At 33.9% G+C, this 27,749-nt stretch overlaps 1 protein-coding gene across 12 annotated transcripts in view; it reads right to left on the reverse strand.

Annotated features, from left to right (window-relative positions):
- Positions 1-27,749, reverse strand: part of RYR3 (ryanodine receptor 3) — an 833,777-nt gene that overhangs the window by 109,292 nt on the left and 696,736 nt on the right. For all 12 annotated transcript variants that reach the window (XM_074235022.1, XM_074235021.1, XM_074235020.1 and 9 more), the window contains 4 exons: positions 25,201-25,521; positions 23,759-23,999; positions 6,975-7,062; positions 6,778-6,870 (listed from right to left, as the gene is read on the reverse strand). In XM_074235022.1, coding sequence (XP_074091123.1) covers positions 6,778-6,870; positions 6,975-7,062; positions 23,759-23,999; positions 25,201-25,521 — 743 coding nt within the window. The remainder of the gene's footprint in view (positions 1-6,777; positions 6,871-6,974; positions 7,063-23,758; positions 24,000-25,200; positions 25,522-27,749) is intronic.

Here is a 27,749-nt window from a genome sequence, read left to right on the forward strand (position 1 = left end):
TAGTATTTTCAGAGGCATCAAGGGCACTAAGCACTCAAAAGCTCTATTAGAAACCAGGGCTAAATGGAAGATGGAACCTATAATGAGGGAAGGCAAGAAATGAGGGCCTGGGACAAAAGGAGGTAAAGTTCCCTAGAACAGAGAAAAAAGTAAAAACCATTGGCCTCCAAATTAGGATCTGGGTCACTTTTTATTTGTTTAGGATTACTATAAACCTGGCCCCAGTTAAAAATGTCTTTTTCCTCTCTGGTACAGACACTATTAGGTGGAGTAGCAAGAAGGAATATATAGAGAAAAATAAACAAGAAACTACCTTTAGAAGTAGTCTGAAAACTGCTCAAAAAACCCAACCCCATTGGCCTTTCCATTTTAAATGCCTAAGTGAACTATGGGGTAAATGCTAATGGAGAATATTGGTTTTCATAATGATCACCTTATGGACTTTTCTGGTGGGTAAGAAAATCTAAAGACCACCTATGGAAAAACAGATTTTTTTTAACATGAGGGTGGTAAAACTAAGTGATGATCCATGCTGACAAGCCTGCAGATCCCTGTCTTTGCCAGAGCTGTTCCTAAAAGCACTGCTGGAGAATATCCTGGGAACCTCTTTAAATTAGATTGTAATGAGGTCAGGATGGTTTCCCCTATCCAAGAACCTAAATTCATTAATTTTTTTGGAAGAGTAATCATGTTCATAGATCCAGGGTGAAGAATTCCAAGTGGGGAAAATCCATTCCATACTACCCTCATGGCAATCACAATGAAGAGGGCAGCCAAAGTCTGGCACTATATTACTTGGACAGAAAAGACACATCATGCATGCATTTGACCTGTACCTTTACTTGCATGGCCTGTGTGAAAAGAAAAAAAAGAAACAATAGGAGAAAAGTCAGTTAAGTCAGGGGGCCCATACTATAATATATAATAATCATAATTTCTTGATCAATAGAATGGAAAAATCAATGGTACTTCAAAGAAAGTGGTATATCATGAGATAACCAGATGGACAATTAGGATACTGAATTTTGTCATTGAGTTAATAAAAAACATTTAAACCAACAGTCTAACATTACAGCAAGCTCATTTCAGTGGTCACCAGAGTGACGTGACATTCTGGGTTTGGTTAGAAATAGCTAATCAAATTAGCTTTCATCATAAGCTCATGAAATCTTAAATCTTACCCTCAAATAATAAGGAAGAAAATTGCATCTCTTCTTTCTCTCCCCTTCAATTCTGACTTTCAGACTAGATATCCCCAGACTAGTAACCCCAGTTTCAAATTTCCTTTTTTTTGCTGCCCCACCTTCATTTGAGGGAACTTTACATACTCTATAGTTTCTTAGACTATCATTTTCATTTTCAAAAAATATTCTCTCCTAGACTTTTAAGTCTATTTCAAGAGAAGGGACAACATTCACTGCTTCTTTTTGCTTCTGTTAACTCAATGATAGATTTTACGATTGTTGGTCCTTAATGAAATGGGCTGTATTTTTAAATAATTTCCTTAATAAACTTTAAATGTAATTTTCTTTCTCTTTTATGCATTTATAGCATTCTTCTTTATATTACAGTTATTTCAGTAATATTTTCTTAACTAGACTATAAAGATCCTTGAAAGCATGTCTTATTTATCTTTGAATCTTCCTGATTCCTGAGTACAATAGACCAAGACCATAAATGCTTGTTGAACTGAATTTATCAATGTTAAAATCCCAATGAGAGTTGACTAGAAACTTCTATTGTCTACGCAGAAAAAAATATGGATGTGCAAAATAATCACTCCCATATGATTTAACTCCAACAGTTAACATTCCCATGATTCAAAGAGCAATAATCTTGTGTTTTCAGAGAAGAGGATGGTTTCTCAGGCAACATGTACCATAGTAATTACTGAAGGGTTATCACACAAAAGTCTAGGTATGGCATAATTTTTATAGAATTGTACCTTTTCTCTGCATAAATATGGTCCTTTACATATGAATAGGGTGCTATACAATCTCTTACAAAGCTTTCCTCTTGTTCCCCAAGTCCCTGCCTCTTATGTCCCATCTCCCTTCATTTCCATCTCCCACTCTATTTAAGCTCCTGTCCCCAACAATAGAAACTCTGGTGGTTTGGAACCAAGGGATTCTTTATTTACTGCCATGTAGATGGGAAGATATAAAGACAAAGAATTAATGATTCCACCACAGGAAGCATTGCAAATTGAACTCTGGAGGTTTTTCCCACACATTTATTATCTGTGGTGGGTAAGTTCTATAATATTTTAGCATATATAAGTACATATGCAATATATATTATTTCATTAGTGTGGAACTCCATAGATCTAGACTTAATAAGCTCTATCCAGTATTCCATGAAGCTCCATTGTGAACAATTAGAACAGTACTATATTTCAGTTATATTTTGGATTAATTAGGTATTTGTGGCTTGGTCTGTAATTTTAATATGTATTAAAAAAAACCCAACTGATTCTTTGGTAAAGCGCAACCTGAATTCTAAACAACTGATTTATAAATGAAACTCCTGTAATACAACCTGTTCTCCAATTGGTGACTGTCTCTATTTTCATTTGGTGATAAGAAAGCAAAATTAGAGGAAAACCAACAGAATACTGGCTGTCAAGGTACATGTGTTCATTGAGATCTTCCTATATATGTGTACATATGAATAAGAAACAGTAAGTAATGCTGTCTTTGCTTCTTAAAAACATTAATGGACACCTACAACAAAAATATTTTCAGAGATTTTCTCAATGATTTTTATTAATGTTTCAAAGTCAGACAATATGACACTCTCTACATCTTTTGCATCACTAACCTGCTCTTTTAAACCTGGTGAAGAAACTAGCACATCTTGAGCTGAACATTTTCTAACTTACCATTCCCCTCCGAGGAATCTGCTGCCAATTTTCCAGAAAAAAATAAATTAAAAACAAAGAAACACTTGCTCAGCTTTAAGTATATTTAGTTTAACATATATTAGCACACTAATGTTATAAAAAGAAAATATACAATGAGCATGCTACCGAATGATTTTTCAATTTCCAGGAAAAAAATATAGCCCTGGAACCAAGTGCAAATGAATCCCATTTGATAGTCTCACTCACAGTATATTTTCTTTATCTAGGCTTTCTTTATGTTTATTTAATCACATATGGATAGGAATGAGCATGCAGCATTCATGTCCACATACCTTGACACAGACCAGAATGTGCATAAATACTTATAATTTATATTGCACCAGTATTTAATGAAGAGTGGAGTAAAGCAAGCACAAGAGAAGAGATCAGGATGAATCTTGTTTACCCAGTAGAGAAGTGAAATCTTATCATAGGAAGATGGGGACAAATAGGGAAATCAACTGATATTAATTAATAATACCACTTCCTAGCCCCTAAATGCCTTCCCTGACTAGAAATATTCATGGAAAGCCTGAACGTAATAATTACAACATTAATTGACATTTACATGGCACTTTGGGGGTTGGAAAAGCATTGCCATTTGGGCCTGACAACATCTTTGTGAAAAGGTACTGTAGGTATTATTATCCCCACTTTTACAAATTGAGAAGAATGAGGTTTAGAAAAAATAAGTAATTTGTTCACAGCCATAAAGTTAATTAAGAATCACAGGAAGTTCATGAATCTATAGGTCTATGTATTTTGCCACATTACTTCTAGTTAAGTAGTCTTATTAAGAGGAAGATATTTCACAGAAGGGATATGTTGCCCTGAGCTGAGTTGACCTTTTGATTTTAATCTGGGAATGGAAAACTAGAGTTCTGATAAAGCCTCTAAATTTGGGTTATTCTTTAGCTGAAACTAGCTAATTTCTGATTGAGAAATCATATTCTAAAAGAAATACATTTTCATTCACTCTTTAGAGATTAGTGTTAAATATTATAGATAGTATAGATATAAATTAGCTAAAATTCCTCTACTGTAATAATCCTTTGTGCTTATACAATGCCCATCTGACCTCAAATAGGTAACTTGAACAGACTGAATTTAAAGCACAACATTTTGATAAACTTAAAGAGAGAACAAGTTAGTGGGATACAGAAGAATTTAATTACTTGGTCTAAGCACACAGCAAGTAAATAAAGAGCTCAACCACAGACAGAAGCAGGGATTGCTGATGATTAATAATTACTAATAATTAGCATTTATTATATTATAACTATAATAGATTAACATATAATAATAGCATTTGCAAAGCATTTTACAAATCTAATATCATTTTATTCTCACAATCACTCTTGGAGGTAGATACTGTTATTATCCCTATTTTACAGATGAAAAAACTGAGGCAGAACAGCTAAGTGACTTGCTCAGGTTATAGGGCTACTAAGTGTCTGAGATCACACTTGAATTCAGGTTTTCCTGACCTCTAGCACCTGTCCAATTTGCTGCATAGTTGCCTATGATTCTCATTCAGTCTTTTGCTTCCTGAATTTATCTTGAGGAATATGATGAGTATTAGTTAACATCCAAGAAATTCTTTGAGGTATATGATGACACTGTAACATATAATATGACATTATCACAGTTGCCTGATCTACATAGAAAAGATTTGCAATTTGTGTCAATTAAAATGAAAATGTAATGATTTGGTCCTGTAGTCTTACATTACAACTAGAGACTTCTCAAAAGGGAACAACAGTACTTTCTTTGGCTTTTGGTTTTTGAAAGCATGCATTCATCAGGAAGTTTCTAAAATGCTGTTATAACAATAATAAAGTCTCCATGAGGATTCTGTCTCTACATTGGGAGTCTAGTATCTTGTCTTGCATATAAGAGACACTTAATAAATGTTTATTGAACTGAATATATTAATCACATATTTAATAGTGCATATTCTTCCTCATTCTAAATAAGTGGTCACACTAAGAAATTGTGCTGGGCTAAGTGTAGTTAATTTTGAAATATCATCATCCATGATCCCTGATTTAGTCAACAATCAAAAATCCAAGGAACTGAAGTCTCATGGGAATCATCTCTGTTGAACTTTCTCTAAATGTGTGCTGCTCTAGTTGGGAAAAAGAGAGTAGGAAGATCAAAAGTCCAAGAAAGGATAAATTGACCACACTGGCTGAAATGACTGTAAGAAGGAAGAGAACTTGTTCAGTGACTTGGGGACTATGATTGAGATTCAAAATAAAAATTTTCCTTTAGGCCCCAGAGCTCAAAGCAATTCCCTAAGGATGAGGCCAATAGCTGACAACAGGCCAGACTTAAGTGATGGGGCTTGGGATAGGACCAGTAGCCTAAAAGTTCTAATTGTGGCTGTATTATGACTTAGAAACAATGCCCTAATAACAATATGAAATAATTTTTAAAATTCACTAAGAATCCTAGGAAAATGGAAATACAAAATTAAAAGTATTTTATCATAAGGAATCCTCTTGTAATAAGAGAAATTTCCCTGCCCTCAATTTATCTATTCTGTAAGTTTTGACTTGTATATATCTCCCTTTACTAAAGCACATACAAAAACCACATAGTCATTTCTGGTTCCCAAAGCAGCAATTACAGCACAGCAAACTGAAGAAATGATGAAATTTTAAACCAAAGGAAGAGGAAAACTCATGAAAGTTATATTGAATCTGTTTCTACCTACACTAAGTTCAAATAAAACTATCTGTAGTTTTTTACTTTTATAGTCTTGAGTGATCCTTTTGGTATAATTACAGCACTTGCTTAAAATCTTAAATAGAACAAAGGCATTATATCATGAATCACTTTTGATTCAGTGACGATGCTTTGGAGTAGTAATTTTAACTTACTAGGGGATCCTCATGCAAAATTCACCAGCATATTTTCAATATGCAGTAATCTTATCTACTTTTATTGATGTGTAGATAGATACATGCACTATCATATATTATACATACTTTCAGAATATAGTCAACTCTCAATTATTCTCACTTATGAAAGAAAGCAGAGACCCAATTACCACAAGGCAGCAAATAATATACAAGTCATTTAGATTTGTCTTTCATTTTGTATTTACATCCGGACATAGGTATATTTAATAATTTAGGAATTCATGAAACTACAATCCAAAGACGTGATTTAGAAAAAGCTAGAAAGTCTATTTTCTCTTCCTATCTCTCCTGCATAAGTCCTCCTTAACATTCCTGCCTGCTGGGAAAAGGTCATCTCTCAGAATCATAAGTTTGTCCCTTCTCAAATCTTCCCAGAAGCAATGGAAACATTTGAGTTTTTACATGAAAAATTGAGGGTTCTGAGATATCAATAAAACTGAACGCTGAAGAGAAGAAATGTCATAGGTGTCAGTTAAACAAGTGTGTAGAGTAGAGAAAGTATTGTCCATAATCTTCAAAGCAAGATTTTCTACTTGGAGTATATTCCCTATAGATAATCAAGAGTTGACAGTATGTACATGTGTTTGCATTTTTGCTATTCAGCAGATAGCTCTATTTTAAAAGCTTATTATGGCTTTTAAGATAAATCTCTTAAGCAAGAAACCTTTAAAATGCATTATGCAAGTCATAAAACATCATTTGATTCTTTTTTTTTAGTACATCCAGAAAGGCTTTACTCATAAAAATAGGAAAATTGTATATATTTAGACAGAGAGATCTTATTCTGAATAATTTTTAAGGAAATAACAATGGACTTTTTTTGGTTGTTGCTTGGCCTGTTGGCAGAAAAATTGCTTGAGTACAGAATTAATCTCAGAAAAATGCCTAACATTTAAATCATGACTGAGTCTGGAGATTGAATACCCCTTTAAAACAACTCTGACTTACTTTTGACATCTTGCTCTTGCTGTCTCCCGTTAAAAATGCCAGATTATTAATTTCATTCTGAATCACAAAATTTTGCTCTTCCCGTTTGAAGTTCTGGAGTTAGACAAGGCAAACATAAAACAACATTACTACAAAGTTTCCAGGATATATGCCTTTTTTTTGACAAAGATCTTAAGAAACACAGGGAGGCAACTTACGTGTGATTTACACCAAAGGATAAAAACCTCAGCCACCATTCGGAAGAGCTCATCAGAATCAGCATCTGGGTTTTTTAGCCAGTTAGATCTAGAATAAACAAATTATATTATATAAATTATCAAATACTCCATTTTAAGATAGCTAAATTACAAACTATTACCACCATTTAAAGCCACCAAACTATGTTAATACAAAATTGAAAAAAAAAATGAAATAAAAACTATTAGGAAGAGAAGAAACTATTTTTTTTTGCTTTGTAAAGAAGGAAAAGGGCAAGATTTAAATATTTTATTTGTAATGAGTGTTCTACATTTAGGGCCTCAGTGAATATTAGGGTTAAAGATGATAATGAGAAAGGAGATAAAGGGGAACGAGCTTTGAACCCAGGTCAGGAGAGTTTGACTTTACCACTAGGAAAAGCAGTTGGATCATGTTGGGCAAGTCATTTCACATTTCTAGTCCTCAGCTTCCTTATTTATCTGTAAAACTGGAAGGTTACTAAATTAGTAAAATTCTTTTATATCAGTAAATTTTACATTAAGAAGGATATAATCAAATTTATTCCTAAGTTGTAATATGTAATTTATGTGTTTAGGCATATGGACACATTTTGAGCAAGATATTTTTGAAACATCTAAATTGAATCCACCTTACATATGATATTTCCTTGAAGAATACTTTTTTGGGGATATACATGTATATATATGTATATGTATACATATATGTATATGTATATGCATGTATGTATGTGTATGTGTATGTGTATGTATATGTATATGTATATGTATATCCATCTCCATCTCCATCTCCATCTCCATCTCCATCTCTATCTCTATCTCTATCTCTATCTCTATCTCTATATCTCTATCTGAAGAAGGAATGCTAGACTAAAATAAAAAGGGTCACACAGGCAGTATGTCAAGGGAAACCTGGATCACTGAGTAAAACTTGATTCATATTTCTTGATTCTTCTGGAAACAGAAAAAAAATTAAATAAGCACAGAGTACAGCTAAGTTCTGATTTTTTTTAGAGACAGATCCACCTACAGTTTTCATAAATACAGTGACCATATTTGCCATATCAAAGACAGAACATATGATTTGGTTTCTTTTTTGTAAAACCTTATAAAAGTGCATTTTCCCCTCAATTTGAGAATGGCAAAAATTTAGAACATGTTACTATATATAAACTATGGCCTACTATCTCATATTTCCTACTATCTCACATGTTGCAATGATTAAGGGCAGCAAATGTTCTTATGGAAGGATTTCCTAAAAAAAAAGCTTATCTTTTTTTTCAACTTCCTAACACAGTATCTTTTCTTCCAATGAGAAATAAAAGCAAGAATAATTATAGGGAGTGCAAAATGACTGTTGACCATAAAAGTCAACATAAATATGGCTTCTTCTTTAGTCCTGCGCTGTTCTTAAAATGACTACTTTGTGTGACTTGATATGAAATGCTCAAGGGCATTTATGATTCAGGTGGGAGTAGGCTTAGATGACTTATAAGGTTTCCTCCAAGCATGAAATTCTGGTTCCTGGGATTCAAATATGGAGAGGCTTGAATTCTTTGAATTCTCTCTCTCTTTTTTTAAGTTTAACATACAGTTTACATCCTTATAGCTATAGTTGAACCCTCTTTTGTTAAATTTAGTAAAGCCAACTGACCAACTGACTGTAGGTACGAATGTATACAATATTTTGTCCTAATAGTTCTGAGAGGAGTGATATTTCATCCTCTGTTCTCCAAAAACAACATCAATCATTGCTTTTAATCTAAGTTCATTTGCTTCTTTGTTTACTTTGTTTACTGTTCACTGATCACTAAATATGTTTTTCTTCTTATTCTACTCACTTTGTTTTGTATCAGTTTATAGAGCCTTCCTATTTTTATCCTCTTTTGAGGCAAATTGTGAACAGAAGCAGGTTGTATTTTTGAGTCTGTAAAAGCTAAATCTTTGAACCACTTGCTATAAGACCATTTACAATCTGTATTTCACAGAAGACATTTCTGAATTTGTAAGATTATTCAAAACAATATTTCCACCAGCATTATCACTCATTAATCATAGATTGAAAAGCCTTTAATTCAATATTTTATTTGCTCTTCTCCTGTATAAATAACAGGTATGGTACCATACTTTGATAATGGTCTGATTATAGAATCAACAGAGAATAAATTTATGGGAAAGGCTTAGGAAGTACTATTTTTTAATATAAATATGTAAATAAGAAATTGTGAATATGTGAAATTAGAATTTTCAATGTCAGTTTCTTAAGCTATAGCATTAATGATTAGAAAGTCTATTTCAAATGATAATACAAAGTAAAAATTACCAAAACCATTTGGTATTGTTTGAAAAAAGAGGAGAATCAATGGAATAGATTAGAAATGGGAGAATAAGAAACAATAGTACTCAATAATTTAGGGCTCAATAAACCCAAACACATAAATTACTTAGGAAAGAACTGTATATTTGAGGGAGTCCTGGGAAAACTGAAAAACAGTCTGGCAGAAATTAACCTTAGAACCATGTCTTACAATATATTCTATGATATATTCTAAATAGACACTTGACCTTAATATTAAAAAAGATACTATGTAAAATTAGAAGAAAAGCAGATTACATGCTTCTCAGAACTACAGATAGGATAAAAACAGAATAGAGGCAATTATAAAAGATGAAATATAACTGATTAAATGAAACTGAAAAATTCTGCTTAGACAAAATTAATACAACTAGGATAAGAAGGGTAATTATTGAATAAAAACAACTCTGTTATCAAATTTCTCTAATAAGGATTTGGTATCCAAGATATATCAACAATTAACACACATATTTGCCAATAGATAAGTAGTTAGAAGGTATGAACAAATAGTATTTAAAATAATTGAAATTTATTAAACCATATGAAAAGATGTTCCAATTTGCTACTAATAAGAGAACTGAACATTAAAATAATCTTAAGATTTCACTTCACAACCTGCACATTGGCAAAAATAACAAAAAGTGGGAATAGTCAATGTTTGAAGGTTTTTAGGGTGACCGGAACACTGATGTCTTGCTGTTGCTGCTATGAATCAGTACAATCATTTTAAAAAGCAATTTGGAATTATGCAAATAAAGTGACTAAAATGTCCATACTTTTTGCCCCAGAAATTTGTGATTAAACCACAAGGAAGTTGTTGCTAAGAAGCAAATCTCTTGATACACCATAAAGTCCACAGTCAGTAAAGGTCTCAGGCAGAATTTGATCTCAGATCTTCTAAACTCCAATACTGCCCAGTGGAGTCTTCACCATACCCTCTAGCAGTTCATAGTTGGAAGTTATCAAGAGACATATATTAGTTCAATCACAGTAAAAATTAAATGGCTTATCACAACAGTGAATTCTCCATCACAAGAATTCTTCAAGTGGAGTTTAGACATTATTAGAGATCTTTTAGAGGAGGTTCTTGCTTAGTCCCAGAGATCAGAAGTAGGAGATATAGATATGGAAAGATATATTTTTTGCTCAATACAAGAACAAACACCCTCATTATTCCAGCTATTCATAAATCCAATTGGCTGACTTGGGCAGGAATGAGGTTTTTTTTTTTTAATTTTTGCAAGACAATGGGATTAAGTGACTTGCCCAAGATCACACAGCTAAGTGTTAAATGTCTGAGGCTGAATTTGAACTCAGGTCCTCCTAACTTCTGGCCCAGTGTGCCACCTAGCTGCCCCAGTAATGAGTTTCTAATCCACAGAGGTATTCCACCAGACGATGGACATTCACTTCCATCCAGGGGATGCTGAGGGAATTTTTGTTTAGCTTTTGGTTGAATTATGTAACTTCTGAAGTAACTTTCAATTTTAAGGTTCTATTATTCCTTTTTAATTGAGCTTTTTTTCTCAGGGTTATTCTCTCCTTTAACATTTCTTGACCATTAAAATGGCTTTCATGTACTTTTGTCTCTCTAAACCCTATTTTCAAAGCTAAGTCCCTAAATACCTGGACTACTTGGGGGCATTTGGGTCATCAGACTAAATCATTAAGCAGTCTGTGCCTTTTGTTATAGAATGTACCCGATGTTAATGAAACCTGGGTGTCATTAAGATAATATAACCATTAAATGAAGGTGTCCTTTGTTAACTCTCATCTCCCATGTCTCCTGATTTTTTGTTTCCTGTAAGTCACCTCCAACTCCACTCTCTTGTTTTTTTTCAACCTCCCTATATTTAGTACGGCCTGAGGTTGGTGATGAGCTTTGGTTTCCTTTCTATTGATTTTTGTTAGAGGTCAGGTGCCAAGCATTTAACAAAGTGTTCATCTGCTCACTCTTTCAAAGTTAGGTTAAGATGTGTTGTGCTAATCTTCATTATGACCTAGAGAAGGGGAAGACTGGTGATTAAGAATAAATAAGGGACTAGCTGAGCCATGTTGGTAGTTTAATAATCTTACCAAGTGATTTGCAAGTTTTTTACAATCCATCATGTTAAACCACAATTTTGGCAGAACCTTGAATAAACTAATTAAAAAAAACCATTTTGTAAGTATTTACTATGTGCACACCACTGTGCTGAATACTGGGCAAATACAAAAGTGAGACACTCCCTGCAAGAGATGCAAATATCTAATGAGAGGAAAAAAATGGGTAAGTCAGGTACCAAGGAAAGAAATTCAGTTCTTCAGGGGAATAGACTTCAGGGGTCACAGGGAAGGTAAGATGATCCATACAGAGCACATCCTTTAGAAAAGCAATGACAGCATTAATTTGATTGTTGCCCCAAAGAAAGTAATGGGTGAGAGGGACTGAGAGGATAGGACACTGAATATATGCAAGATGAAGACCAGGTTCTAAGATAGTTCAGAAGAATACTTAGATGAGACACTATAGCAAGATCTATCATGAAGCCAGGTAGATATAATGGGACAAGTAAATTTTGGCACTTATTCAGCAAACAAATGGGAATTCTTAGACTTGTAACATCAGGGTAGGAATTCCACAGTTGAATGGATTAACTTACCACGGGGAAATGATGTAGTTTCTAGGGCATGAGTATTTACTTCCATTGAGACTTACTGTAAAAACCCACTATGCTTTAGTAGTCTGCCTTATTAAAATTGATGTTGCTGAAAAATTCATCACCTGACGGCTTTTTTTTCTTTTTTGCAAGGCAATGGGGCTAAGTGACTTGCTCAAAGTCACACAGCTAGATAATTATTAAGTGTCTGAAGTCAGATTTGAACTCAAATCCTCCTGACTCCAGAGCTACTGCTCTAACCACTGTGCCACCTAGCTGCCCCACCTGATGGTTTTCTAAACTTAAACCTTCTTAGATGACAACTACAGTCCTTTATCGGTTCTGCACTTTGTCTATCCAAAAGATTTGGGTTTGCACAAAGCATAGCCTTTAAGAGCCCACAGGGATTAACAATAGGCCAGGAAGAGGTACCTAGAGCACAGGATTGGTAATTAGATTAAGTTTTTAACAATGGGAACAATATTGGATGATATAGTTCACTTTCATAATTTTCATTTTCCTATTAATTTAGGTAAGACAATATTTTAGGTGTACTTTCATATTTACACATTAAAATATTGAGAGGGTTGTATTAAAGTTGGTTGTTTTGTTTGCCAATGATTTTATAATTCTTCCAGAACCACAGAACTATTTTTTCAATCTGAGGAACATAACACACATTACTTGTCTTTTGGAAGTAAATTACATCTTTTTGGACATGCTATAAAGTTTTTCCTGGCAATAAGCTTACATTTATCTTTTCATTACTTTTAACCATGCTCTGGAGTCAAAGTGAACCCAGCCTATCCTTCTTACACATGACAACCCTTCAAATACTCTTGAAGTCAGCTCTTTAGGCTAAATATACTCTGTACCTTCAACTAATCCTCATATGACATGGAGTAAAGGTCCTTAATTAACTTGATTTTTTTCCTAGACTGGACAATCCCTAGTTTGTCAATGCTCTTATTATATCATGAAGCCTAGAACTGAAGATAATATTCCAAACAGGGTATGATAAGGAAAAGTAGAGTGGAATTATCACCTCCTTAGTCTGGAAACTATTCATTTTAATGCAATCCCAGACCATGTTTCTTTTTGGCTAACACATTATACTACTGGAGCCAATTAACTTTGCAGTTCATGAAAACCTCCAGATCTTCTTCAGAACACCTGTTGCCTTTTCATGCTTTCTGCATCTCATATTTGTCAAGTTGATTTTGATACACAAATATAAGATTTTATATAATCTCTTTTGAATTTTAATTTCTTGCATTGAGCTTTGTACTCTAGTCCAGAGTGTCAGAAAAATGCTATCTGCAATATCCCTGAATGTGCCTAACCAGCATAAAATGCAATTAGGAATCATTTAACAAAATAAATAAAAATATAATGAAACATATAAAGTATGACATTTTAAAAGGAGATCAATATGCAAATTAGCAACCCTCATTTCTATGTGAGTTTATTCTTGTGAGTTGGTGAAGTTTATTCTTGTGTTCTGATGCAAGACTTTATATTTATCCCTTTTGAATTGTCTTGCATTTAGTCCAGTGTTCTAGCCTTTCAAGGTCTTTTTGGCTTTGTGACTCTATCACCTAGTTTATTAATAGTCCTCTGTCCAGTATATTAGCTGAGTACCACCTAAAAATTTTATTCATGTAACTGATAAAAAGTTAAAGGGCCAACACAGGTTCCTAGGGTAATCTAATGGAAATCTTCTGTCACATTCACAATAAACTATTGTTTGAGTTCAGCCATCTAACCAGTCCTAAATCCCTTTGAATGATTTTTCTATAAGGCCAGTATGAGATATTTTATCAAAAGGTTTGATAAAATCTAATTAAACCATACTCACATTAATCCTCTTATTTCTTTTATTTTTTAGTTTAGAAATCCTGTACAAAACAACAATAACAAAACTCCCAAGGAAATACAGATAATTTAACAAGATCTACTCTTAATTGAAACTGTGCTAGCTCTTTGTAATCACTGATTGTCTTTCTAGATATTCTTCAGCCATCCTTCTAATAATTCATTCTAGAATTTTCCTAGGAATCAAAGTCAAACTTACTGGCCAGTTTGCAGACTGATTTCTTTTATTAAAAATTGGGGCAACTTTTGCCCTTCTCCAATCATGTAGCTCTTCTTCTGTATTTCCATAATCTTTCATATATCACTGCCAGTGTTTCAGGAACTACAGTTGCCATTCTTTTTAACATCTAAGGATATAGTTTATTTGGGTCAGGCCACTTGAGTTCATTTGGGAATTAGGCATCTTCTCACTGTCTCTAGTCTTAGCGTGGGTATATTGACTCCCTGATGGTTCATTGTATTTTGTAATTTATTTTCAGTGTCAAAATGATTCTCTTTTGAAGAAAAAACAGAAACAAAATAAAATTAAGACAAATTTGTCATCTCTTTGTTGTCGTCATTGAGCCAGACATTCCAAGCACAAATCTTCTCCATGCTTTCTTTGATTCTCCTCATTCTCCCAATCTAGCTTAAAAAAGGTCTCTTTGTTGTCCTTTATTTCCCTCACCATTCAACAATTCTGAGCTTTGTCATAACTCACAATATTTTTAGATCATGCCATGTCATCATATTTGTCTTTGACTTTTTCTAGCTTCAACATTTATTTTTAAAATTTACGTACTTTGATGAGTTTTCTATGCAACCTCATTAAGTCTTTTCTCGTTGAAATTATTTCCTTCTTTTTTAAAATTTCATTTTTAAATGTTGCTAACTTCTCCAGAACTGATTTCCCCTGAAACATTTTATTCCAAGGAATCCTCATCTATCATTCCTTTACACTCTTTGAAATCTACCTTTGCCATGTCTTGGATAGTAGGCCTAGATTTCCTCTTTTCTATAATAAACTCTAGGAGTTAATTCTCCTAAGGCTCCTATCATTTCCATACTAGTAACCTGGTTTTGGTAGTGTGAGTCAGATCCAAAATAGAAACCTCCTTATTGATTCCTCCATCATTTTAAAGATGAAACTATCACTAAGTGAAGTTAAGAAATGAATAGCTGTTCTGCTTTTGACAAAGCAAAAGCTCTAGAGGATGTCTAGATAATTGAAGTCCCTTATCCTGCTATATCATATCTCTCTGCCCGATTTTTGTAAAGAAGCTGAAAGGAAAGCTTTGTAATAGAAAATGAGTATAAGAATGTCTGTACTGTTTACCTCATAAAGGTGTTACAAGGAAAGTCCTTTGCAAATCTTAGAGTGCTAGATACATGTGAGTTATTATAAATATTATTAGATTATTGCTCCTTTGCCTAACTAGTCTTTCTCTAACAGTAAAATACACAAGAAAAAAATACAAAATGAAGGTGTAAACAATAGATATTATTAAATTCTCATTGGGCCCCTAGAAGGGAAATATTCCTTGCAATAATGTCATGAAGGATCTCTTGTTGGATTAGGCATGGATTTTATCAAGATCCTATAAGTTAGAAATGGAATGAAACAAAATAAAAAATGGCAGCCAAAGTAAAGAAATCCAGTAGATACTTTAAAAATTAAGTGAAATATTTTAAATTTTACTTAGGATATCACTTATCCATGTTGTAACCTTAATATGGAAAAGAGATGAGCATTCTCTCTGTTTGATTTTTTCCCCTGAATATTATTATTTCTTTGTTAAATAAAACTTGCTTAGGTATCTTGACTAAAAAGAGAAAACCAGTCTAAGTACTTATAGTCAGGCCATCCTGGGACTCTATCTCACTGGGTTGGGTCTGTCTTTGCTTCATTCTTGTATACTGAGAAGCAGTATGCCAATTAGGGAGATACTCACTAAAGCTGAATTCACCTGAGAGCCAGATTCTGACCAAGATCAAGTGTTTCGATGTCCATCAAAGGAGCTTAGTAACTCTTCCTTAGATATATGTACACAATTTAGGTATTTGTGGGGAGAAGCATAGATGCATTGAGTGAAACTTAGGTCAAGCATTTTATAGTGATATTGCTGGGGTTTCCTAGAATGGGTAGGAAAGATCTGGATGAATTTAAAAGTGATGAATGAATGGAATTCAGTGACTCTCTGACATTGTCTTTTTAAGCTACTGTCAAATGTTTCATGGGTAGAACACACTCTGTTTTGGGTCTTGGTCAATAATAACACGATTCAATTATAGAGTTATTCTAGGGGCAACCATACCTTATCTTATGTTTGTTTTATCTCCCCAAGTTTGTTAAAATCTTTGCTAAACTTGTGATACAATTATTTAACTGAAATTACTGAAATTTCAAGGTAGTATTTCTTTGGAGGAATAGATTCTATTTCCCTGTGTTTAGGAATGAATAATTTAATTAGGCATTTATATTATTTAGTTTTAAGGTATTCCACTTTAAATCCTAAAAGCATTGTGATTTTATTCACAATTATTTAAATAGACTATACAATTGGTTTCAGATAAAAAATTCCAATTGGATTATCTAGACTGACAGTGGCACCAAAAATAGTTTGTGAGAGAAAAGTTGACTTCACAACATTAGAGATTCACATACATTTCTATATTCCCTCAATATCTCCTTATGGAATCCTTCATGCAAAATTTAACTCATTTCATCTCTTATTGGTATTTTTAAATCTGTCTTGGGGGTAATGAGTTTGATAAATTTATTTTTTATAGTATATAAAATATTGATTTTATTATCCTTTCCTAAACTACCTCAAGGGTCAAGAGTTAGAGGAGGTGAAATATGGGGAGAGAGACTCTAGTTCTACATTTTAAAATTTTGGAAGGGGTTTCTTTTTCTATTCTCTACTATTCACAATTCATATATGTCAAATATATTCCTTTTCTATTTTCATTTTTTCTGGTCTGAAAGTTCTGATTGTTTTATTTTTATACCTCCATGAAACTAGTAGGGGAAAGATGCAAAAAAACCCCTTAGAGTTAGGGAACTGAGAAGGAGAAATCATGAGGAGGTTAAATAGTTTTTTCATTTTTGAACAATTTCTAACATTTGCTTGAAGTCAGAAAGAAATGAAGTAAAAGTCTTATTTCATTAATTCTGATGAACACTTACTCTAGGCTGAAAATAAATATGTGTTTGATCAAATCCAGTTCCATAACATTTTATTTTTAAATTTTTTTGTTTTCTTTTTTGTTTTTTTTTTGCAAGGTAATGGGATTAATTGAATTGCCCAAGGTCACAAAGGTAATTTTGAAGTGTCTGAGGTCAAATTTGAACTCAGGTCCTTCAGACTACAGGACTGGTGCTCTATCCACTGCACCACCTAGCTGCCCCTCCATAACCTTTTATTAAGAGAACTTACATCACCTTCACTAAAGTGCTCCTCATATATCTTAGCAGTGAAACAAACTTGGGTTCTTAAAGGTTCTGTTAATGCATATAGGTTTTAGCAGGTCCTGTCAGTTGAAAAGGATTTAAATACAGGTCTTGTGATAAGACAGTATATATATGCCATCTGAGGATGAGATGAAACTCAGCAATACACTCATTAAAAAGAGAAAAAGTTTACAAAGGCCAGAGAATAAATAAAATATAAAAGATTTGCAATCTAAGAAACCAACACCAATAAAATCACACATACTTAACATATTCATGACATCTAATATATAAGATATTAGGATGACTTACAAATTATCATTTAATACTACTTTAAGGAGATGGATTGAGTCTGATTCAATTTGACATTTGTGATAAGATATAGGGTGGTATTTAGTGAGAGAAAAAAATGTTAAGATGACTTAAAATGGTTCTAGGATGTCATCATTATAGGTACATATTCCAATGACACAGAATCATGGAAATTCATGAGCTGGAAGGGAACTCAGAGACTATTTAATCCAATAAGATTCAAATGAAAATTCTATCTGCAATACATGTAAAATAGTCACAAATTGAAGACCTTGAGGGTCAGGGAATCTACACTCTTAAGGAAGTTCATTCCATGTCTGGATGGCTCTAATTAGTCATACTTTTTCTTATATGGCCTGTTGCCCAGAATTCTCAAGGACATAGGGCTCAGATGGTACCATGTCTGATCTTGGTGATTGATTCCTAAGGGGGAGTCATCTTATTTCTTTGGCTCATGCAATCCAAAATTTTGCTTTGGTGAAATATCTTAATTAAAGCTCTTATAGCAGTATGGTACAGTAGAAAGAATACTGGTTTTGGAATCAGAAAATCTGATTTTGGATCATGGCTCTTCCACTTAACTATCTGCATGACCTTAGGCAAGTCATTTAATATCTTTGGGTCTTAGTTCTGCATTTGTAAAATAAGGGTATTGGACTAGACGGTCTTTATAGGCTTGTATGACCATATCTCAAAGGGTTTACAAAAAAGAGGATTCCTAATGCTGTTCTTGGCTGTTGACCTTTGTTTTTGAAGAGGACCTAAATGACACTTCTATGTTGGGTCAAGTTACAGTGTGTTCAACTGTGACTGATCAGACTTGATACACATTTGGAAGCCTCTACTACAGATGCAACACAAATTGTAGAGTGGAGATAGCTCTAAATCTGAAGTAATATATCTCTAAATTTGTGTATCTCAAATTTCTTTTAAGGTATGTAAAAATGGTAAAATGGTACAAGTGATGTCTTTTGAAAGTCAGATAAATTGTATTAAATGAGGCAGAACTGTGAGAATTTGTTGGCAACACTCCCTCATACTGAGCCATTGAAGTCCAGTGGCAAGACTAAAATCAAAATGATGGTTGATAGCTTGGGGTGCAGTGGATGACCTTGGTATCTTCAATATCTAACCAAGCTCTAAACACTATTCAACACCTGCTTCAGCCACCTTCATGGCTGTTAGAACAAATTGTTCTCAACTGCCCATTCCACTAGGAAGTTTCCAAATGCTTGATGTAGACACTTCCCTAACTCACTGATAAGTCTGAGACAACACCTTGGTCATCCTTAACCTGGTTTAGCTCATCTGGCTGCTATAACTTCTTTGAACTGCAAGTGAGAATTGGATGATTCAGTTGGACACCAAAAGTGGAACACAGGTGGAAAGCAGCCCTGAAAGCAGTCCTCACATCAGATGTACTAGTCTTCTCTTAATTTCCTACATTCTTTCCCATTCCTGTGAGACATGCAATATGCAATATGAATATAAAGTATCAAATGCCCTTTATTTCATCCTACATATAAAATCTTAGGATACAAAGGATTAAAAGGAGTCCATGAAAAAATACAGAAAAATAAAAGTACTTAATCCAATAGACTACTCTTCCATCCCTCCAAAAACTGTAAAGATACTTTGGATTGGATAAATACTTTGCATTCAACTCAGCTGAGTGCAATTTGGGAGTCTTGTATAAAGATATGATGGTTATCAGACACCTCTGACATCTGCTAGAAGAAGACTGGCAGTGAGATTGCTATTCTGTCCTTTAACTGGAGTTCTTGATATTGATGTGGGCTGTCTTTGAGAAGTTTAAAAATCACATTCTGCTGTTAGTGGAGTTGTGAACTGATCTAGCCATCCTGGAAAGCAATTTCGGATATGCCCAAAGGGCAATAAAACTGCATACCCTCTGATCCAACAATACCATTAATAGGTCTGTATCCCAAAGATACCATAAAAAAAGGAAAAGACCCACATGTACAAAATATTTATAGCAGCTCTTTTTTGGGGTAGCAAAGAATTAGAAATTGAGGGGATACCCATCAATTAGGGAATGGCTGAACAAATTATGGTATATGAATGTGATGGAATACTACTGTCCCATAAGAAATCATGAGTGACTGGACTTCAGAAAAGCCTGGAAATATTTGCATGAATTGATGCTGAGTGAAGTGAGCAGAACCAGGAAAAATGGAACACATTAATAGTGACATTGTGAGATGATCCAATTATGGTGGACATAGCTCCTCTCAGCAGTTCAGTGATTAAGATCAATCCTGAGAGACCTGTTATAGAAAATGCTATCTACATACAGGGGGAAAAAAATGAAGTCTGAATGCAGAGCAAAGCATACTATTTTTATTGTTAAAACTTCTTTCATGTTTTTTTCTTTCTTATGATTTTTTCCCTCCTTGATTCTAATTCTTCTTTCACATCATGACAAATATGGAAATATATTAAAACACAATTGTACATGTAAACCTATATTAGATTGCTTATTGCTGTGGGGAGTGGGGAGGGAAGAAAGGGTGGTAGAAGTATGAAGAACTCAAAAAAATGACTAGTTTTCAGCAGTAATTGTAAAAAAGTTTTAAAAAGTAAAAAAAAAATTACTTTGGAGCTAAATTTTAAGTGTGTACTGACAATAATCTGCTGATTTATCCTTTTAACCAATGACAGGTTGGAAGCTTCCTGCTAGAGGCAGCACTAGTGAACTGAGTTCAATAGACATTAAGAAGAATGCAAAATGTAAATAATCTGTCTTGGTGGCCATGTGACACAAAAGCTACAGTGGGATCAAAAATTTGGGCTACAGTTAAATGGGATTGCAGCGGAGAATCTGGAACTTCCACTAGATAAGATGCCAGAGTATATATGAACTTTGTTTCACTGAACTAATTCTCTTTGTGTCATTTATCTTTGGATGACTGATAGAGTAAATGGTTTATAAAGGATTCTGAAAAGTAAGATAAGTTTAAAAAAAAGCAAAGAAGTGAATCTAAATAAGAAGTAAGATAAGTTAAAAAAAAAGCAAAGAAGTGAATCTAAATAACCCAAGCTCCATTCCCTAGGAAGAGATTTATTGTTAAAACAATGAGTGGTGTTCCAGGCTCATCTTGTATATTTGGAGAATATAAATACCAGAGCGGTTTTAGAATCTGTGTACACTGACTTAATCTCTGGAAGAAAATATTAAAAATATAAGCCATAGCATATAGTTGACTGGTCATTTTACCAAGTATGCATAAGAATTTACAAGCAAGAATCAGAAAGCTTCCATAGCTAATAAAGTATTGTGAAATAAATCTTTCTCTGTAATTGAAAATTCATTCTGATCACAGGAAAAAACTTTTTGATCAAACTATTCAGGAAAATGCTGTAAATTTACAAATGTTGTAACTTAGCAAAAGTCTAGAACTCTATGTTACTGTCTCCAAGGATAAGAACATTGAGATCTGAATAGAAATATGCTTAAAATATTTAAATTTTTAAAATGATTTAACATATTACATTTCTAGTACATGCATATGATTAGGAATAATGTAGTATTTAAACTACACCTGCTGATATTTGAGAAATTCTTATGCCTATTTATTGATATGCTTTGGAGGCTTAGAAGATTGAAAGGATATAGATACAAATAAACATCTCTAAGTGAAAAATGCTCATAAACTAGCTATGACTACAGAAAAACTCTAAGAGAAATGGATGATGGTATGACTCAAGCTTATTATCAAGATCTTCAACAAGAAATAGCTTCAGAGTCTTGAGAAATCTTGGTGCTTAAAGAACAACCAAATTATTAGCTAAGAGACTAGGAAACTCGCCTGATTAAAAAGCCAGCAACAGAGAATTAAGGGTAGAATAGTGGTGTTAGGAGACAATTCATTATAATTCCCTTTTGCTCATTTGGAGTTTGCTGGAGGGAAGAAGTGATAGACATTTAGTTGAACAAAATATGATATAGATAATAGATTAGAAGGTGTTGTTTTTAAATGAAGGTACTATGTATTGTTATCCACTAGCTCTGCTTGGATTTAAAGGAACCTCAGTTCACTTGGGTTAAGTGGCAAACTGAACCCAGAGGTAGCTCTTTTCTTGAATAGAGTCAAATAGAGTAAAGAGAAAATCTCTTGTGTTTAACATGCTCATACACAGTCTAGCCAGTAGAAAATGCAAGTTTTGGACTGATTAACCATTAGTCTGTACTATTAATTTACTCAGGTACAGGCAAGGAAGAATCAGCAGATCATAACTAAATTATAACTCCCAACCTGTTATCAGGCTAACTGAAGATATTTCAGGGGAATAAATTAATTAATATGGGTTATCCATCTGTTCTTACTGCCTCTCATTACATGTCTCACCTGTTTCCTTTTCTGGGGATAAATACCTGATGATGTTTAAAAAAAACACTTCTTGGTTTCAAATGCTCTTTAGAAATATAAAACAACTTATTTATATACAATAAACATCTTTCCATTGCCCTGTGAGTAATCTGCAATTTTATTCTTTGGAGACTGATGTGTACCTTTGTTAGATACTACATAATAACAATAGTGGAAGAATACTGCTGTTAAAAGATGAGTTTTTGTTTCAGGGAGAATTTGTGGGTCATTGCAAGTATTACAAAGTTTTCCAAATGTTATACAATTTCTTTCTTTCTCTTCTTCAATTTAAAGTTTACCTCACTTGGACATATGTCCAAAACACATGTCCTGACAGTGAGCTCAGTGGCCTATCCAACCAGCTGCTTAAAAGGATAAACAGGAATTCTTCATACATTTAATTTTACCTGTTTGGACTGTTAGTATGAACTCTTGAGTTGTTGTGAAATTCATTCAGGAGACTCTGTGGTATGATAGGTTTTGATGTAATCAACATAATGCAAATAGAACATCTGTAAGAACTCAATATCTGTAGGGAATTCTGTTTTTGTGTGGACTGCACAATGGTGGATATCCTTTGTGGCAGTTGCAAATACTTTAGAGAGCATAAATCTCCCTGTTTCATACCTTAATTAAATAATCTGAGGACTGCTGAAGTTCTAATTTATCCTATATATTACAGAATCTTATTACCTAGTTCAAAGCTGAGAGACTACCTCACACATGAAGCTTTCCTTGGTTTTTCAGTCATTAGTGCTCTCTCTTCCCAGGGATTCCTTCCAACATTTCCTTACTTGTGTCTATTCTATAGGCTTTCCTATTTCCTTACGGCTTCATGAAAGCTCCTTGAGGGATGGGGTTGTTACATTTTTTAGTACTGTATTCCCAGAAACCTAGGTGCTAAATTTATTGTGAAGATGTCATGATGGATATGATTCTGTTTTTCCAGTGTTATTTTGACTCTTTGGTCAGTGTATAAGGATCTCAAATTTATACCAACAGTCAAATTACTGTTTGTATAGACTGATACAAAACTATAATTATTAGTATCCTCCTTCCCTGTTTATTGTCACACTACCACATTCATTGAAGAAATAGAAGAGTATGTTTCTCAGTTTCATGGGATGCCAAGGTGAAAGAATTCAATTATTTGTCCTAATTGCCCTCAGACAGCAGACAAAATTTGAGATTGTACTTGAAACATTTCCAGTATGGTAAATCTTTTGGAGCTTCTGCTCCATTTTCATTGTATTTGAGAATCCTGGGCCACCACTATACTATAATGAAGCATTGGAGTGGTATAGATATCACACAGTAAACTATACTTGGCATTTCTAAACCTTGAGTTGAATAATGTGTATAAATTTGAAGACTCTTTGCATGAGAAAAAGGAGTTCAATTTAGACCCTACCTGTAATTTAAGAACTTAGGGGGGAACTTAGGAACAGGGAACCTTAAACCATTATGCCACCTCAAAATAAGAATCCCTTTTAAAACACTTCAAGTGATTCAAAATTTTCTATCATTACTATCATAGAAGATAATGGGTGGCATTGAAGGAATCAATTATGCTAAAGACTTGTGAGAAGATGTTGCTCCCAGAGATCATATGTGGATTGCAAATGGTAATGGTCATTTGTGTCCTCTTTATCTTGTTCAAAGCTCTGTTCTTGACTTTGTCATTAATATGAGTGACATCCAACACAACTACTACACCAGCCCTTTGCCCAAAGTAGTTGAAGAATTTTCTACTCTCTCACCTGTTATTATCAACATAACGGATTAACATAGGATAGAATGCATAGAGGTCCCTGCAGAGGACAGCAAACTCATCCAAAATGAGGAGTTCAGCTTCTTGGGTATCACCTTTGCTGTCTGCTTTAAGCTGTTCCTCTTCCAATACAATCTTCACTGCTTTCTTCTTCAGTTTTTCCAGAGTTGGGATGAAGTGACTTTTAAGCAGGTCAGATCTGGCTTTACTTATGATAGGCTGGGCATATACTGTATTTGGAAACACAAGGCTTGCCTCAATATATTATGATAATTGCATTTATATTATCAAGACAGGCAATAATTAGGAAGTTATTTTTCTTATTTTAAACTCTTTATCTTCCACCCACTGGTCTTAGTCTCCCTCTGGAATAACTCAGAATAAATCTAATTGATTCCATGTGATAAGCCCTCAAATATTTGCAGGAAAGTATTATGTATTCTGTTTTTCAGTCTACACATCTCTAGATTTTTAAATTAGTAGTCATATGACATGATAATGTGGACCCTTTAGCAGCTTCATCCTGTTTTTCCCTGGAAGAAGTATATTCTGTCATTGCCCCTTTTAAAATATGGTGCCTAGAAATAATGACAATATTCCAAATGTGTTGTGGCCAGAAAAGAACAACATGCAGCTCTTACTTCCCTTGCTTTGTATTTTATAGTTACATTAATATAGCCCCAAACTGCACTAAGTTTGTTTTTGTTTTTAAGCAACTATGATGGGATATACTTATGTTAAGCTTGTAGTCATTTAAAGTTCTTTTTTAATATTAACTACCATTACATGAAGTTTACCCCATTTTAATATTGTATGGATTTCTTTACCTAAGTGCAGGAAATTGGATTTATAAATATTAAATTAATCCAATTAATTGAAGATATTGTTAATCCTGTCATCAATCTGGGAATCAAGTTCTGTTATCTAAAAATGGCATATTTATCATCTGAAAATTTGATAGATATGCCATTTTTGTCTTCAAGTCAATGCAAAAAATGTGGACTAGGAAAAGACCAAAGTCAGAAACCAGTATCAGGTCACTAGAGAGATCTGATTTAATTTGACAAATATGTTTTTTTGGGTATAGTTATTCAATTAGCTAGCTACAACTGCACCTAATTGTCCTGAGCTAATGTTTATCAATTGTGACCAAAGAGATAACATGAAATATTTTCAGGCATCTTTATAAAATTTTAAAAAGACTATGATTACAGTGTTTCACTAATCTTTCATGTTTGGCATGCCATTCTTGGTACACCTATGTTGGCTCTTAGAAAACAATGTTTCTCTATTTACTATGAGAAAAGAAAGGTCTTGGGATGGGAAAACAGCTTTTTTTTTATGCCACTTAGGGAATTGTAAAAGAGAGAGGAAACAGAACCCAGGCATTCCAAATCCCAGGATGGCTAAAATATCCAGTGTCTTAGGTACCTGCAATTCGCTTCATCCAGGAGGCCTCATCAATGCCTAGGTTGTTGTTGATGATTTTCAGGATATTCCCAAGAATGATGCTGAGATGTTCAGAGGTCACCAGGGTGCAGCAGGGGCCTGCACTGGAGGGTAGATTTTCAGGTCCTCTTTCCCACCAGTAAGAAAGGTAATTACAGAGCATGGGTAAGATGACTTCGATGACATGGGGCATCTCTGTATATCTGGCTCCTGACTCGGCCAGATTGTTGATTTCCTTCATCAGTCCATCCAGCTGGGGAATGTCAGGGCACATCTCTTCTACTGAATCAGGCATCCCTAGAACTGTCCAAGAACATACAGGATTTAGGAAAGCTGATTGGTTGGAAATATCTTTCCCACTACTGACCATTCTTTCTCATCAAATATCAATGTCTCTAAAGAGCTGTGTAGTAGGAAAAACACTATATCTGGAGTCAGAAACCCTGGTTTGAGCTATTCTGCCACTTAATAGTTGTGTGACTTTGGGTAAAACTTAACCTCCCTGAACTTGGTTTCACATATGTGAAAATGAAGGGTAAGAGTAAGAGTTGAGTGACAGGATCCCTAAAACCATTTCTATCTCTAGGATGCTTAATATAGTTCCTGCCCTATCATTCCCTTTAATAACATTATAGCTTTAAATCCAAATAAAATTAAAAGCAAAAAATTATAGAAATCTGGTATATTGTCCAGCAAGTATATTTTATTATATATATGTATATACTTATTAATATTAAATAGATTGAATGTATGGTTTAAGGTGCTAAAAAATCTAAGACTGAGGAAGAAATATTTCTGTAAAGAACTTTATACTACAGTCATCTTTCATATTAACCTAGACTCTTGTTTTTTTCATGTTTTCTATCTCATCACTCCTTTAGCACCTCTGCCTCCACCCTGCCCTCCTAAGGAAGACAGAAGAAAAATGAAGGGGAAAAAATCTGTTGTCATGGATCTGCTATCAAAACCACTGAGAGTTTTGGTACTTGACCATAAGTAAGTACACTTTTATGATTCTTAGTTTCTCTCTCTCTCTCTCTCTCTCTCTCTCTCTCTCTCTCTCTCTCTCTCTCTCTCTGTGTGTGTGTGTGTGTTCTGGGAGAGGAAAGGAGAGCAGTGGAGAGGAAAAAGGATTGGGCTATATAAGTTCTAAGATCCATTCTAACCTTAAATTCTTTGAACATATTTCTCCATTAGTGTTATTGACACCCCTTTTGTGTGTCAGTTTTACTTTGTAAATGGTAGTATTTCCAATACTATTGAATTTTAGAAATAATTCAGTTTTTATTTTGAAGTACACAGCATTGTAAAATCAATAAGTGAATATATTAGTTAACTAAGGGTTTGTATATTCTGTAACTATCTAAGGGTAGGGGCAGCTAGGTAGATAGAGCACTGGCCTTGGAGTCAGGAGGACAGGAGTTTGAATATAACCTTAGACACTTGGCTCTAACTAGCTATGTGACCTTGAGTAAGTCACTTAACCCTAATTGCCTCACATCCAGGGCCATCTCCAGTTGTCCTAATTCATATCTGGCCACTGGACCCAGATGGCTCTGGAGGAAAAAGTGAAGCTGTTGACTTAGCACAGCACCCCCCTCACTCAAAATCCAATTCACGTGCTTGTCATTGCATTACCTCCCTGACATCATGATCTTCTTGGAAAATGAATAACAAAAAACATTAAGGGTTGGGTTAATTAACCTATATAAAGATTTTCCTTCAATAATTCACTGCCTAAATAAATATTATTTTAGAAAAAAAGATTCCTTTTATTTTCCTGATCACTGAATAAGGGGAAATGGAAGGCAGGAGACATTTCATTTAAATGCAGGACCAAGGATAATTATCACATATTAGGACAAGTTACTGAGGGAGGCAGAGAATCTCTTTTTCCTGGAAATCTTTTAAGAGTAGCTCCATATTAGATAATGATAGATTAGGATTGTCTTGATGGAACACAAGGCTCTGAACCAGATAGATTTTGAAATCCCTTTCAGCCAGAGAATCCTATTATCCTTCCTTAATAAACCAGGTAATCCAAGAGGTGAGACATTAATAGCTATCCTGAGAGAAGGTAAGAGCTTCTAGATTTTGTCAACTATACAGGATTATGTCCCTTTTTGTAGGCACATACTTTTCTCAAAATCACTCTCAGCAGGATATTTGAGGAAAAAGAGCTTCATGCCACAAGAATAGGGTCAGGGAGATTGTGTTGATAGTTGTATTAGCACACTAGGATGACCCTTAGGTGGGTAAATTTATCATACTGACCAAGGAAAAAACAATGATTTAACTTCTCATTTAATTTTGATTGACTGAGACTGTGAATGAAAGGTATATGTTCTAATGTTAAATCTAAGCTCATGTTGAGCTGAATAAAAAATTGAAATATTGTCCATAATTGTTCAGATGGAAAAATGTTTCATTAAAAATCTGAAAATGCTGTTTCTAATAGATGTCACTATATCAAGAACTCATTACCTTAAAGTTATGAGTAATGAAAAGTTTTCAAAAAAGCTGAAGAAATC

The sequence above is a fragment of the Macrotis lagotis genome, chromosome 4 (assembly GCF_037893015.1).
Source record: "Macrotis lagotis isolate mMagLag1 chromosome 4, bilby.v1.9.chrom.fasta, whole genome shotgun sequence".
In the NCBI taxonomy this organism is placed as follows: Eukaryota; Metazoa; Chordata; class Mammalia; order Peramelemorphia; family Peramelidae; genus Macrotis; species Macrotis lagotis.